At 40.9% G+C, this 12,750-nt stretch overlaps 1 protein-coding gene across 1 annotated transcript; it reads right to left on the bottom strand.

Annotated features, from left to right (window-relative positions):
- Window positions 1-5,797: 5,797 nt before the first annotated feature.
- Window positions 5,798-9,580, bottom strand: LOC148022615 (protein NRT1/ PTR FAMILY 7.3-like; the record flags this gene model as incomplete). Its single annotated transcript, XM_087695575.1, has 5 exons — window positions 5,798-7,541; window positions 7,668-8,143; window positions 8,549-8,766; window positions 8,964-9,090; window positions 9,566-9,580. Coding segments are annotated over 5 exons (1,653 nt in total), but the record flags the coding sequence as incomplete, so codon positions are not given.
- Between the last annotated feature and the right edge of the window lie 3,170 nt (window positions 9,581-12,750).

Below are 12,750 nucleotides of genomic sequence, written 5' to 3'. Positions count from 1 at the left end.
AATGCAATTACAGGTGCCATTGGTGGAAACTTTGGGGATGTTTTTTTTTTTGGATGGTCCTGGTGGGTCTGGAAAGACATTTCTTTACAAGTGTTTGCTTGCTAAGTTGCGCAATGATCGTCATATAGCATTAGCAACGGCATTATCTAGCATTGTTGCTTTGCTTCTACAGGGCAGTCGTACTGCTCACTCAAGGTTTAAAATTCCATTGGATCTATGTGATCGATCCACCTGTAATATTCCTATTCAGAGCAATCTTACTTAACTGTTTAGACAATCGAGTCTTATTTTATGGGATGAGGCTCCTATGATGCACAGGTTTGCATTTGAAGCTGTTAATAGAACTTTAAGAGATATTATGAGCTGTGATAAACCATTTGGTGGAAAGGTTACTTTGCTCGGGGGTGATTTTAGGCAAATCCTACCCGTCGTGATGAAGGGCTCCCGTGAAGATATTGCTAATGCGGCACTATGTTACTCTCATTTATGGCAGTATGTTAAGGTGCTAAGGTTGTCTGGGAATATGAGGATGCCAACCGTTAGTAGTGTAATGGATAATGGATTTGTTGGTTGGATTCAAGGGATAGGGGATGGAGTGGGTATTACGGAGAATTGTGATAAGTTACATATTCCATCTATCATGGTATTGAAAGGGCGCTCCATAGAAACCTTGGTTAATAGTGTGTACGGTGAGATGTCCACGGTGAGAGACTTTGGGACATATTTCAATGAGCGTGCTATACTTGCAGTGCAGAATACAGAGGTGGCTTCTTTGAATCATTGTGCATTGCAATCGATGCCAAGAGAAGTTATACAGTACTATAGTGCAGATTCAACTGCAGAGATAGGTGATAGCTCATTTTTATACTTTGTAGAGTATTTAAATACACTAGATCTTGGAGGTGGATTTCCTCCCCATCTATTGCTGCTAAAGATGAATGCACCATATCGCATCAAAATACCTTAAATAAATTGCAAGAAGTAGGCTTGTGTGGAAAGCTAGAAAAGTGTTATTTCCATCAAACTAAAGTTGAGTTTTTGGGATACGTCATTTTTGAGAAGGGAATTTTCATGGATCCTAAGACGGCACAACATAGTCTAGAATAGGAGAATCCTTCATGTATGTAAGATATTCAATGCTTTTTGGGATTTATAAATTTTTATCACATATTTATCAAGGATTACTCTGATATTGTTGCCCCTCTAACCAACATAAATGGAAAGGACAAGTTTGTGTCGGATCAAAAGGCTAAACAAGCTTTTCAAAGATTGAAGTAAGCTTTCATCTTAGAACCCATTCTTATCCATGGAGATCCATTGAAGCCCTTTATTATGGAGACAAATACCTTAGATTTTGAAGTTGGAGCTATTCTATCCCAAATTGTTGATGAAAATTGAGTTGGGAGGGAATGAGGATGATAGATGTGAGAAAGAGAGATGGGTAACAAATGGAGGGGGGGTGGAGATAGGTAGGGAGAGGGATAGAGAGAATATGGTAAGTAAGCATATAGTTTCTTGCACTCAAGGATACAAAATATGCATTTTGTATGTCTTTTGTTTATGGTTTGGTGCAATGTTATTTCCAATTGCAACATCCAAGGATCATATAGAGCTACTTCTAGGTATCATGCAAAGTACGTATGGGTAAAGTTTACGAGTCCGGTGTGTAAAAGGCGTTGTATACATATGTGAGTCTCTATACACCTAGATGCAAATGCATATCTATCCTTTTATGCATGTGTACATGAGAGAGAGAGAGAGAGAGAGAGAGAGAGAGAGAGAGAGAGAGAGAGAGAGAGAGAGAGTGTGTGTGTGTGTGTGTGAGAGAGAGAGAGAGAGAGAGAGAGAGAGAGAGAGAGAGTGTGTGTGTGTGTGTGTGTGAAAATATAGGGAGAGATGTAAAAATTGTGTGGGAGAGGGGTCGCAAACAAAGGAGAGGCATAGACTAGGGGAGGGAGGAATACATTGTGGATATACTTAGCGTTTTCAAGTGCATATGGGTGAAGCTGGACAGGATAAGAGGTTTTGACGATCTCACACTGATAGAGTACCAAGAGAGTGGGCGATGTATGAATCTAAGGACCTTGATTGTTTTGTGACCCTGCATCAAGCTATGACAAAGCCTACCGAGTGGTTTGCGGATGTTAGGCCATGTATTGTTGTTTTAATGTTAAGTAGTCTTTGTTGGTTGTTAGATGTGCTTACATTAACATTGTGGGCTTCTAAAATTTTAGGTGCAAGAAAGAGAGGAAATACTATTATGTCCCCTGTACCATCAACAATATGAAGAGTGGCGATTGGACTTGCTTTGCCTAGCCATGCTATATTGGAGAGTGAAAAATTTCCCAGTTATTTCTCAAAGAAAAGAAAGCTTCGTTTTGGTTAGACCCTATGGGAACTATAAAAATTTTTGTAACATTTGGATGTAGATGCATAGGCACAATCAAGGAGTGACACTTTGTGGTTTGTTGATACTTGAAATTGTGGTGCAAGGTTATTAGTGCAGTCTCTAGAAGAAACTTTGGTTTCGAGCTTTGCTTCACCTATGTGGGTTATTAATACTAAGAGTTTGCATGCAATGCTTGGATAAACTTAAATTTGTGGTGTGGTTCATACATCTTTCATTTGTGGTTCGTTTCACCGTAGCAATGTTATTTCTCATTGTAGCATCTAAGGATACAAGTTGTTTCTAATTATTGTGCAGAGCAAGTATAGATACAAGTTTATAAGTTTGGTGCATGGTCATTGCATGTATATATGAGTCTATGTACTCCTTGATGCAAATGCATATTTGGCCTTTTATACATGTGTAAAAGAGAGAGAGAGAGAGAGAGAGAGAGAGAGAGAGAGAGAGGGAGGTTGAGAGTGATTGAGTGAGTGAGTGTGGATTCAGAGGGGGAAGGTGTCAATGGGGTGAGAGATAGAGGGGTTGTGAGTAGAGGAGAGTAAAGCATGTGATGTTTTTGTGATAGCATTACCCACTCTGCGATAGGGAAGTGATAGCACGGCAGCTTCACTTCTCTTGCCGCGAAGCGCGATAGCGTTCGAAGCGCGCAAGGAACGCTAGTATTTATAATGAGAACTGGATTATATATATATAATATTTATATGCCTATGAGAAGTCGAATAAAGACCGCCAGCGTCCGCATCACCTCATTCGCCTTTGTTTTATTTTGTCTACAAGCCTGATCATTCTCAATTTGATGATTGAGGGGCTCCCTCTGCAAAGAGATTCACATCGTAAGCCTCATGCTCCCATTGATCAATGCCAATGGCCGCTCTTGTACCCACTCTTCTATGTTTGCAGATGCTGTGCCTTGATCCGTCTCCATGGCCTTCCTCTACTTGAGAACATGGACTATGTGGGGGGAGCGGAGAGGCACACTGGAACCCATTCCCAAATGCCTAGCAGGGTGTCTGTGAACTGGGGAGAAACATTGTGCAGTATTCCCTCTCTTCTCAGGATTTGCTGTTATACCTTCCTGTGGAGGGAAGGTGTTTGCACCCACAAGGAGTGGACACAGTGGGACTTGCATGATGAGGCGATGTGAATGCTGTATCGACATGCAAAGATACAAACTGGCACGTTTGGAGAATGGAATGTGCAAAAGGCTTGACTGGAATGTTTGATGTCGCAGCGAAAGAAATGTTGTGCGCACCTGATCACCATGGCTTCGATGGAGTTCACAGGGGGAGGCTCGTTTGAAAAGGGGACAGCGTCGAAATCCATTTTCGTCCCCCCTCCACTCGAACTGCCAGAGAATGGACATGCATCTTTGCCTTCCCGACTGGAGTAGCCGGATCAGCAGAGCGTGAGAAGCTTTCATGCAGCATGCCAGATGTGCTGCCCCCGCCATCGCAGAATGCAACAAGTTATGTCAGCTGCCTGCCAGCATCGACGATCGTCTATGCGTACTACGACTGCCTCAACTAAGCTCCAGAAGAGCCTGGGGAATTTCGACAAATAGAGCTGGCTTGCCGGTAAGTAGATTCTTCCCCCCGTCTGCTTCTTCGACTCGCATGGTTTAACGATACGCTGCAACGTAAGCTCAAAGGCCTCCCCGCTACGCCCCTCCCTTCTCTCATCACCGGCCTTGCTAGCTCGCCGGCCATCAGAAAGCCAGAGGGCCCGCCCTCTCACTTTCCAAGCAGTAGCCGTCGGCCACCATGGCACAGCCCCATCCGAACAATGTAGGAATCAGCCCCATTTGATTGACGCAGGGACAGGTCAATTGGAGGGAGGGAGGAGAAGAATAAGATGACGCTACCTGCACAGACAGAGAGAGAGAGAGAGAGAAAGAGAGAGAGAGAGAGAGAGAGAGAGAGAGAGAGAGAGAGAGAGAGAGAGAGCATGTGTGTGTGTGTGTGTCTCGTTTGCATTCCTGTCCCAAAAAACAACGCAAGAAATGCCTCGAGCTCCCCAGAGCCCCTCACCCCCCAATCCCCTGCCCTGTGTGTTTCCTCATCTCTAGATCGCTCGCCCGCCCCACGGCTGAACTACAGCCTCTGCTCCAAATCCTTGTAGGTCACTGCCACCATGGTAGTCCCTCTATGACGGACCTTTCCAACCCTTCCCTTCGTTGTACCTTGTTTTGCCTCTCATCGCTCCTTGTATCCCTCCCATCAGAGTTGTCGCATCGGCCCCAGCTACAGCAAGACACTCGCAAAGAACAGGAGGAAGAAAAAGTCAGTGATGGATGAGGAAGCCAAGGAGGCAATGAGGTTGTGCAAACACTGAGCAATAGTGGCAGTTGCAAATGTGAAATTTGAAGAGAAGCAAGAGGGCGGGAGAGAGAGAGAGAGAGAGACAGGAGATGGAAAGATCACCATAGCTTCTGATGTGTGATTATTGAAGTGCAAGAGAGTGTATTCCATAACAGCCCTCCATATCTGGCCAGTGAGATGTTTTTGTCGTGAAGTTGAAAGAGAAGAGGTTTCGGTTCTTCTTGGTTTGACATAGAGCAAGGCTTTGACATGATTCTCGTTGCAGTGGTGGCAGTTTCAAAAAATCACTCAATAAAAGATGGTACAGATACAGATACAGAAAAAAGAAAAAAGAGGAAAGCTTCCTCAGATTTAGAAAAGCATTTGATGCTTCTGAGAGAAAGGTCTGGGTAACCTTTTAATTATATATAGAATAGATAGATAGATGGAAAGCAAAGAAGGATTCAAGAGAAGGTTTATGATCATCTTCCTCAATTTGCTTATACTATTGCAATGTGTCTTGATTAGACACATTCTTGTTCTTGTGTGTGTGCTTAACTCACGTTCTTTTTGGTTCTTTGTGTGTGTTTGCAAAACCTGTCCAGAAAAAGGTCTCAAATTTTGATTTGATAATGAAATGAAAAGTGTTTAAGACTATATAGTTTACATTCTCTGTTGTGTTTCACCCTTTGTTCTACTTTTGTTGTTTCCCTTGAATGCTTGTTAGGAAAACGGACCCCCCAAGAATTAAGAGACCAATAAGTTTCCATGTTACTTTTTTGATTGCACAAAGCTTTTGCTTATGTAGGGGACTTCCCATCTCTTCTCATACCTAACCAATTGGTAGGTTACCAAAGCCATGTTAGGCCCACAGATTGGTCTCCAATCATCAACGGTGGAGCCATGAAATGGCAAGTGCATGATTGAAGGCCCAAAGTATACTAGTGCGCCCTAGTGGGCCCCTTTACCTTTATGTTACAATCCATAAGGGCTTTTATTTAGTTCCCACTAACTAGCCTCTTTCTATATGAATTTGCACATTTTTCCCTATTGCTATAGTTCATAGTTGTCAGGTACGAAAGTGCGATACGGTACAGTATAATAAAATACATTACTAAATGGTACCTTAAGATTTTATAAGATACGGTACAACATTAGTACGAAAAAAAATTAACTTGATTATTTTGGACTAAAGATAATAGAATAGATGTTTAAAGTCTAAATAGTGATGCTATTAGAGTATATAAGATGAATCTTTAAGGGTAATATGCCAAAACCTCATGCCGCATGCTCAACGTGCACTACTGTTACCTACAAGTTACAAGTACATAGATGAGAGTGCATGCATCATGCACGAAGGATCATACAATAAGAGTAGGCTTAAGAGAGAAGATTGAGAAAGAGAGAGGCTAGAGAGAGAGAGAGAGGCTAGAGAGAGAGAGAGAGAGGCTTGAGAGTAAAAGAGGGTGTCAAAGGCTTGAGAGAAAGAAGAAAAAAGAAAGAAAGGAGAATTAAAGAAAGAAATTCGTAGGCTTGGGGGAGAGTGGCCAAAAAGGGCCAATTCTTTCGTACTAAATCATACGAATACATATGGTACAGTACATAGATGGGAGTGGATATATATAATATCATACATAAAGGATCTTACAAATAAGAGTAGGCTTGAGAGAGAGAGAGAGAGAGAGAGAGAGAGAGAGAGAGAGAGAGGGAGGCTTGAGAGAGCTGGAGAGGCTTGAGAGAAAAAGAGGGTGTGAGAGGCTTGAGAAAGGCTTGGGGGAGAGAGAAAGAAGAAAGAAAGGAGAAATAAAGAAAGAAAGTTATAGCTGTGGGGAAGTGGCCAAAAAGTGCCATTTTTTTCATACTAAATCGTACAAATATGTACGGTACCCTATCGTATGGATCGTATGGTACGAATAAGTCCGTACGATGTACAGAGACAACCCTACTGTAGTTTGCTAAAAGGACTTGATAGGACAATGCTTCTTTGTGGCACTTTTTATTGTATACAATTGAAGGCTATTTAGTCTGAGTCTTCCTCCTCCACATGTGTGTGGTAGGAAGAATGAAGAGCAATAAGGACGAAAATGACCAAAGCCATGATCATGATGCCTGCAAGCAGAATGTAAAAATAGTTCAAGTGGCCCTCATTGAGATCAGGAGCAATCCAACCACTTTTACCACCTGCAGTGGTGAATGAAGTCACACACATGATCATGAAGCCGCCCAGATAGCTACCCAGCCCACGGTTAATCACAGGAATTGAGCTGGTCAGGCTCCGCATGCTTGGTGGCGCCGCAGTGTAGAAGAAATCAGCCGGGCCCACCGTGCCAGATACAATGGCTACCCCCAAGAGGGCATACTGGGGTGTCAGCCAAAGGATAGAGAGGTTGGTGCCAGCTTGTGCAGCTGCAAGACGTGCCGTTTCCACCACCACTGCCACCACAATGCACAGGGTAGCTGCCACAAAGCCTACACCCATCTGAGTAAAAGCTATGTTTAATGAAGAAGTTTGCCTGTTACCTCCAGTGTACCATCGCAAACAAATTTCTGAAATCACTGTAAATGCGATTGCTGCGAACATGTGCACCAACGACAGGGAGGCTGGTGCTAATTCAAAGCCACCAACCATCAAATCCATACAATCAGCTTGCTCCAAGAACAAGCTCACCAACTGTGTTGTTACTGTAACTTTGCAAAGCAAGACAAACCATACTGGTACAACGCGTAATACACTTCTAACTTCCTCTACTTGCTTCACTGTGCATAGCATCCATGGGCTTGCATTACCTTGGGCATCCAGGCTTTTCTCAGTGACAATTGCAGCCTTGTCAAGAAACCTGAGAAGAATCTATATCAGTAGCATACAGAGGGTGGGTTTTGTTTTCTGCTAGTGCTGTTACATATTTCCGTCACAAAGCTACATAATGCCATAAACCAAGGTAGATGTATGTGAAATTGTGTACCTGAGGTGCTTTGCGCAACTATACCCTCTTCCTTTACTGCTAGACATTGAATCAGGATCTACTGGTCCTTCCACATTGAATTTCCTGATTGAAGCTACAAACACTTGTAAGATTCTCTTGAATGGATTTTCCTTCTTCTTTTGATTACTTGATCTCTTCTTCTTGCTCATTCCAAGAAGGAAGAGCAGTCCAATACCTGCTGCTCCTGTGCAGATCCAATAAGAGACACTCCAATATCCAGCATTTTCCAAATAGACCAACACTGTGCACGCGAACAGATTGGCAAAGCATCCAAACATGACGACTCGATTGTAGAAGCTGCTCCTCTTCTGAGCTGCAGGAAATTGATCTCCTCCTAGAGCCCAGAAACTTGGACCGAACCATCCAATGCCCAAGGCAGTAAGATAGATGGAGCATGTAAAGAAGGCTGTGGCCTCGACCTGCAGCTGCGTTGTAATGCTCAGAAAGCTGCCTCCCTGTTACATGCAAAAAGGAAACATGTCTCCTCATGGTCATCCTGTCATTCTACTGTCCTGATGGATACAAAATTGCACAGTACCAGCTAACTGAAGGTAATCTCAGTCCCTTACAGATATACTGGAACGATGATATATGTAAATGACTATTGTTGCAGGTCCATGCAGCAGTCTATGACATGCAATAATGCCTACAAAGTCATGATGAGTCGTTCTATGTAGAAAATGGACAAGTATACTCCTGACAGGACCAGCACATGTTGAAAGTATGATTGAACTAAGTTGGCCCCAGTTAATGTACCAAGCCAGGGATGTTTCCTAACAAAGATTACTGCATGCATACACTTCCAAGATTGTGCTCATCATCTGGAAAGCTTGTGAGACTTTTACTGCAGGTGAGCTCACCAAAAAAACCATAACCAGGGTAAGCACACAAGTCCAGAAGCGCCCCAAGTATCCATCGCTCAGGTAAGCTGCAAGAAATGATGTACAAGAGCTGGTGCCAAAAACTGCAGAAAAAGTTGCAGCCGCTGTCGCATTATCCTCTTGCCTGACTCTCTTTAGATACAGCACAAGGCTAGCAAATATGCCAGCATTTGCCAACTCGTAGCAGCAGTATGCTCCTGAAAGATAATGTCAGCCAGCCTATTCACTTTCCTTTGCTAACGTTCCACCTGAGCTTAGAAATTGAGATATTTCAGTTTTCCTAAGCATGCAATCTGCAATGCAAGTAATACCTCATCCATTTTATTAATAATCACAATGGTTATTACAAAGCCTGATCTTTCCATAACGTTGCTATAATTATTACAATGTTTACCTAGGAGGCAGGCAGATGTTCTCCAATCAGAGCCTTGTCCCTGAGCCTGATCCCCTGAGATGAGTACAGCTTCCTCATCCTTGCCTCTCCCCTCCAACAAGGGGGCATTAATACACAGTTCATCGTCCTGGTACACAAGCAACCACAGTTCAATGAAAACATGTACTGAAATTCGACAAACTGTTAAGTAGAGAACACCCTCTTCCTAATTCAGGCCAGACATTCAACGTCACAGCTGCTTCAAATTTGTGAAACTGAACTACGTTTGGGTGCAGGTTTGTGTGAGCACAACATCCATCGCAATTAAGAGGCTAACCATATTGCCAGGGTGTGGCTATGGGGTCTAGAAGATCCAATGAAAGTCCGCTCTTTTGCAGGATTTTGGGACTACTCCATCATTTCACATTCCTGCGCAGGTGTCTGTGAAGAGAGCTAAATCGCAAACTTAGTAGACTGAATCCTGAAAGGAGAAGCCTAGTCAAAGGGACCGCCATGGAAGACAAGATGTAAGAGCCTAATTAACCGTGCCGAGTGCAGCTCTGAAGATCGAGTGAGCTCTGTTTGTACTTCCTGCAATTAAGAGATGAGGATTCGAGGTGAACCTGCTGAATTTCGGATTACTTAATAGATGCAGCATCTTCCCAACCTCTTTTCTTGTAAACAAATACATAAACTTGTATGGTGGCAAGCACCAATCCATGAAAGACTAATGCCACCGTTTATTTTTTACAAAGGCGTCATCGGTCTCGTTATCATCGCTTGTCAGGTCATCTACAAAGAAAAGAATCAAGCCCTTAAAAGAAAAAAACCTACAAAGTGCTAGAAAATTAGGGGTAAGTAATCTCCCCTTAATGAGCAAGCAAGATTCTCCACTAAAAAAATTATTTTTGTTTCAAACACACGTCTTAAAACATTGATCATGATTTGGAGACAAAGATCTCAACTTGATAGGTACTTTTATCACATATTGTTGTATACCTTTATGGGTGGACGTTTCCACAATTCTTCTCTGTCAAACTAGCAGTTTGAGGCAACATATTTTGTATGAAAACATTAAATGTTAGGCAATCATTATGATTCTTTGAGCTTTAAAAAGCCCTAATTTTTGCTTGATTTGTCTTGAGATCGATATTTTCAGTCTAAACATGAAAATTTGCCTAAAAGAAGAACATTCCAAGCCCTAACGAGTAATATAGCATGTAATTATGGGAATACAAGTAAATTCCAACTTTCAGATCAATGAAAAGTAACATTGTGTTAGTGGACAATTTCATAATAATGGTCAAGGTAGGTCTGACATAAATTGTAAATTTAGTTAAAAACCTTCAAAGTTTGACAAGAAGGCTCATAACTTCAAAATTTATGAAACTTTTGCTTGTGAAAATGCCAAATCCACATGATTTGCTTCAACAATCCATCCCAAACTTCAAGTTAAAGGTATTCACTACTACTATTTAGAGTTATTTTCACTAAATCATAAACAATGCACATTCACGAGATGGGAATCATTGTGGTTGCAATAATCAATTTGCAAGGAAAAGCATCCTAGTTGGTCCTACCGTTATAAAGGTAAGACATATACACCATATGCACATTATTTAGTCAAAGTCATTAATTAGTGTTATTATGTATTAAACTTTAAATACACACATGACAATTTTCGGTTACTAGCCCTCCTTTATGGGTTTTGATAATTTTACTTGGATTCTTTCCATGTGATACCATGATGATAACAAACTCTCTCTCTCCCAATCTAGCACACTTATATTTGAGTGACCTTTATTTCCAATATCTCTATCTAAATCTATCACAAGAAAAATCTATATTACATCTTTGGCTCTTATGTATTGGGAGTGCTAGATTAGTAAGACTTATATAATAAATTACTTCGTGATCCTCATATAGCAAAACATATTCATATAACAAAATTGCTTCTCTTTTGTTTCTTTTGTAAAGTAGACTTTTTTTTGTAATGCGTGCTTGATATTAGTAAGATATTAGGTGCTCGCAACTCCACACCTAGTTGTAATGCGTGCTTGATATTAATAAGATACTAGGCACTCCACGCCTAGATTTTCCCCATACTTTGCACCGGTGTTCTCAAAGCATCAGTATTCTTCGATGCTTCACACCAAGATTCAAAGGCATGTTTCAAATGGCAAGAGCATCCATAGATGCTTAAGTCACAAAGAAACCAATTATGAGATACCCGAAAGCTTTTTTGTGAGCCGAGGATTTCTTTATATTATCGCGGCACTTCGTATGGGTGTTATTTTGATACTTCACATTGATTTTAGTTCAATGCTTTGAACATCTTGTATTATCTCTTCAATTTTTATTCTCTCTCTCTCTCTCTCTTTCTTTGTTTTACTTTCCTTTCCCTCTTCTTCTTTCATTTGTGTATTGTGTGTGTGTGTTTTCCTTCCCCCCTCCCTCTCTCTTTCCAAATGTGTATTTTCCTCTCTCTCTCTCTCTCTCTCTCTCTCTCTCTCTCTCTCTCTCTCTCTCAAGTTTTTCTTTCCTCCCTCCCCTCTCCCTCTCTATCCAAATTTTTTTATATTCTCCATCTCTCTCTAATTATTTATTTATTTCCCCTCTCTCTCTAAGTTTTTTCTTTCCTCCCCCTTGTCTTGTAAATCGTTTTAATTCTCTCTCTCCCAAGTTTTTATTTTCTCTCTCCAAAAAAATTTAACCTCTCTCTCCAAAATGTTTAAGTCTCTCTCTTTCTTTATGTGTGTGCATGTGTTTTTCTTCCCCCTCTCTTTTCAAAGGTGTATATAATCACAATAATATGTTAATAGTATAAATATAATATGTTGATAAATTATGTCTACTCTAATACTTCTATGTGTGTGTGTGTGTGTAAAATAGGTATATAATATGTATTATATACATTTATGTATAGTATATAGTACATATTATACTCATGTAATAAGTAATATGTAATATACAATATGTAGCATATTTACATAATATATAATACATCGACGCCATCGATAATACATAACATATTTACATAATGTGTAATAAGTTGGGACACATGGGATATGGAGGGCAAGTGTGTGGCGGCAATTCCTTACATGTGGGTGAGATCGTAAGCGGGACTTCTTACATGTGCGTGTGTGCGGGCAGGTCATGATGACACATCGCATAAGTTGAAGCTTTTGTTGCTACCGAAGGGGCTTCCTATGCGCCACATGGCCTCCCATAAAAGCCTCTATTAATAATAATATAAATTTACACCACTGAAAAAGTGGTATACAAGGTTAAGAACATTAAGCAAGGGTTCTTTATAGTTTCCATATACTAAGCGCAAAGCCTCATCTTTCCTATAGTTGCTATTTTTAGTACAATGATAGCCTCAACAAAATGGTTACTAGCTCTATTTTCTAGGACTCCCCCACTGAAAAAAATCCCATTATGCACCACTTGGTTCCTAAATGCCAAATTACCTCTTGCAAAACCAAATCCCTTAAGACTGACCATACTTTTTCGACAAAGATCTCATTAAAATTACCTTGGTTACCCATGACCGCTTGTTTCCAGTTAATGCATGTATGCAATTAAAACTTCTTCATACCTTGTTTGATCCTCCACAATAGCTATCTAGATTCCATACATTCCCAAAACAAATACTTAACATTTTATTCCTTCCTCTTACATAGAGGACATAAAGGTGAACATATTCCTAGCTTATTGAGCCTATCTCAAATGGGTAACTTCTTAACAACAATCTATTGCATCAAATATTCTTCTTGCAAGATGGCATAACATGCATTGCCTTATT

This window comes from Lygodium microphyllum, chromosome 16 (genome assembly GCF_053477565.2).
Source record: "Lygodium microphyllum isolate KBCC chromosome 16, Lygodium_microphyllum_v1.1.10, whole genome shotgun sequence".
Lineage (NCBI taxonomy): Eukaryota > Viridiplantae > Streptophyta > Polypodiopsida > Schizaeales > Lygodiaceae > Lygodium > Lygodium microphyllum.
The sequence above is the reverse complement of the archived record's forward strand: the minus strand, read 5'-3'. Positions and strand labels throughout refer to the sequence as shown.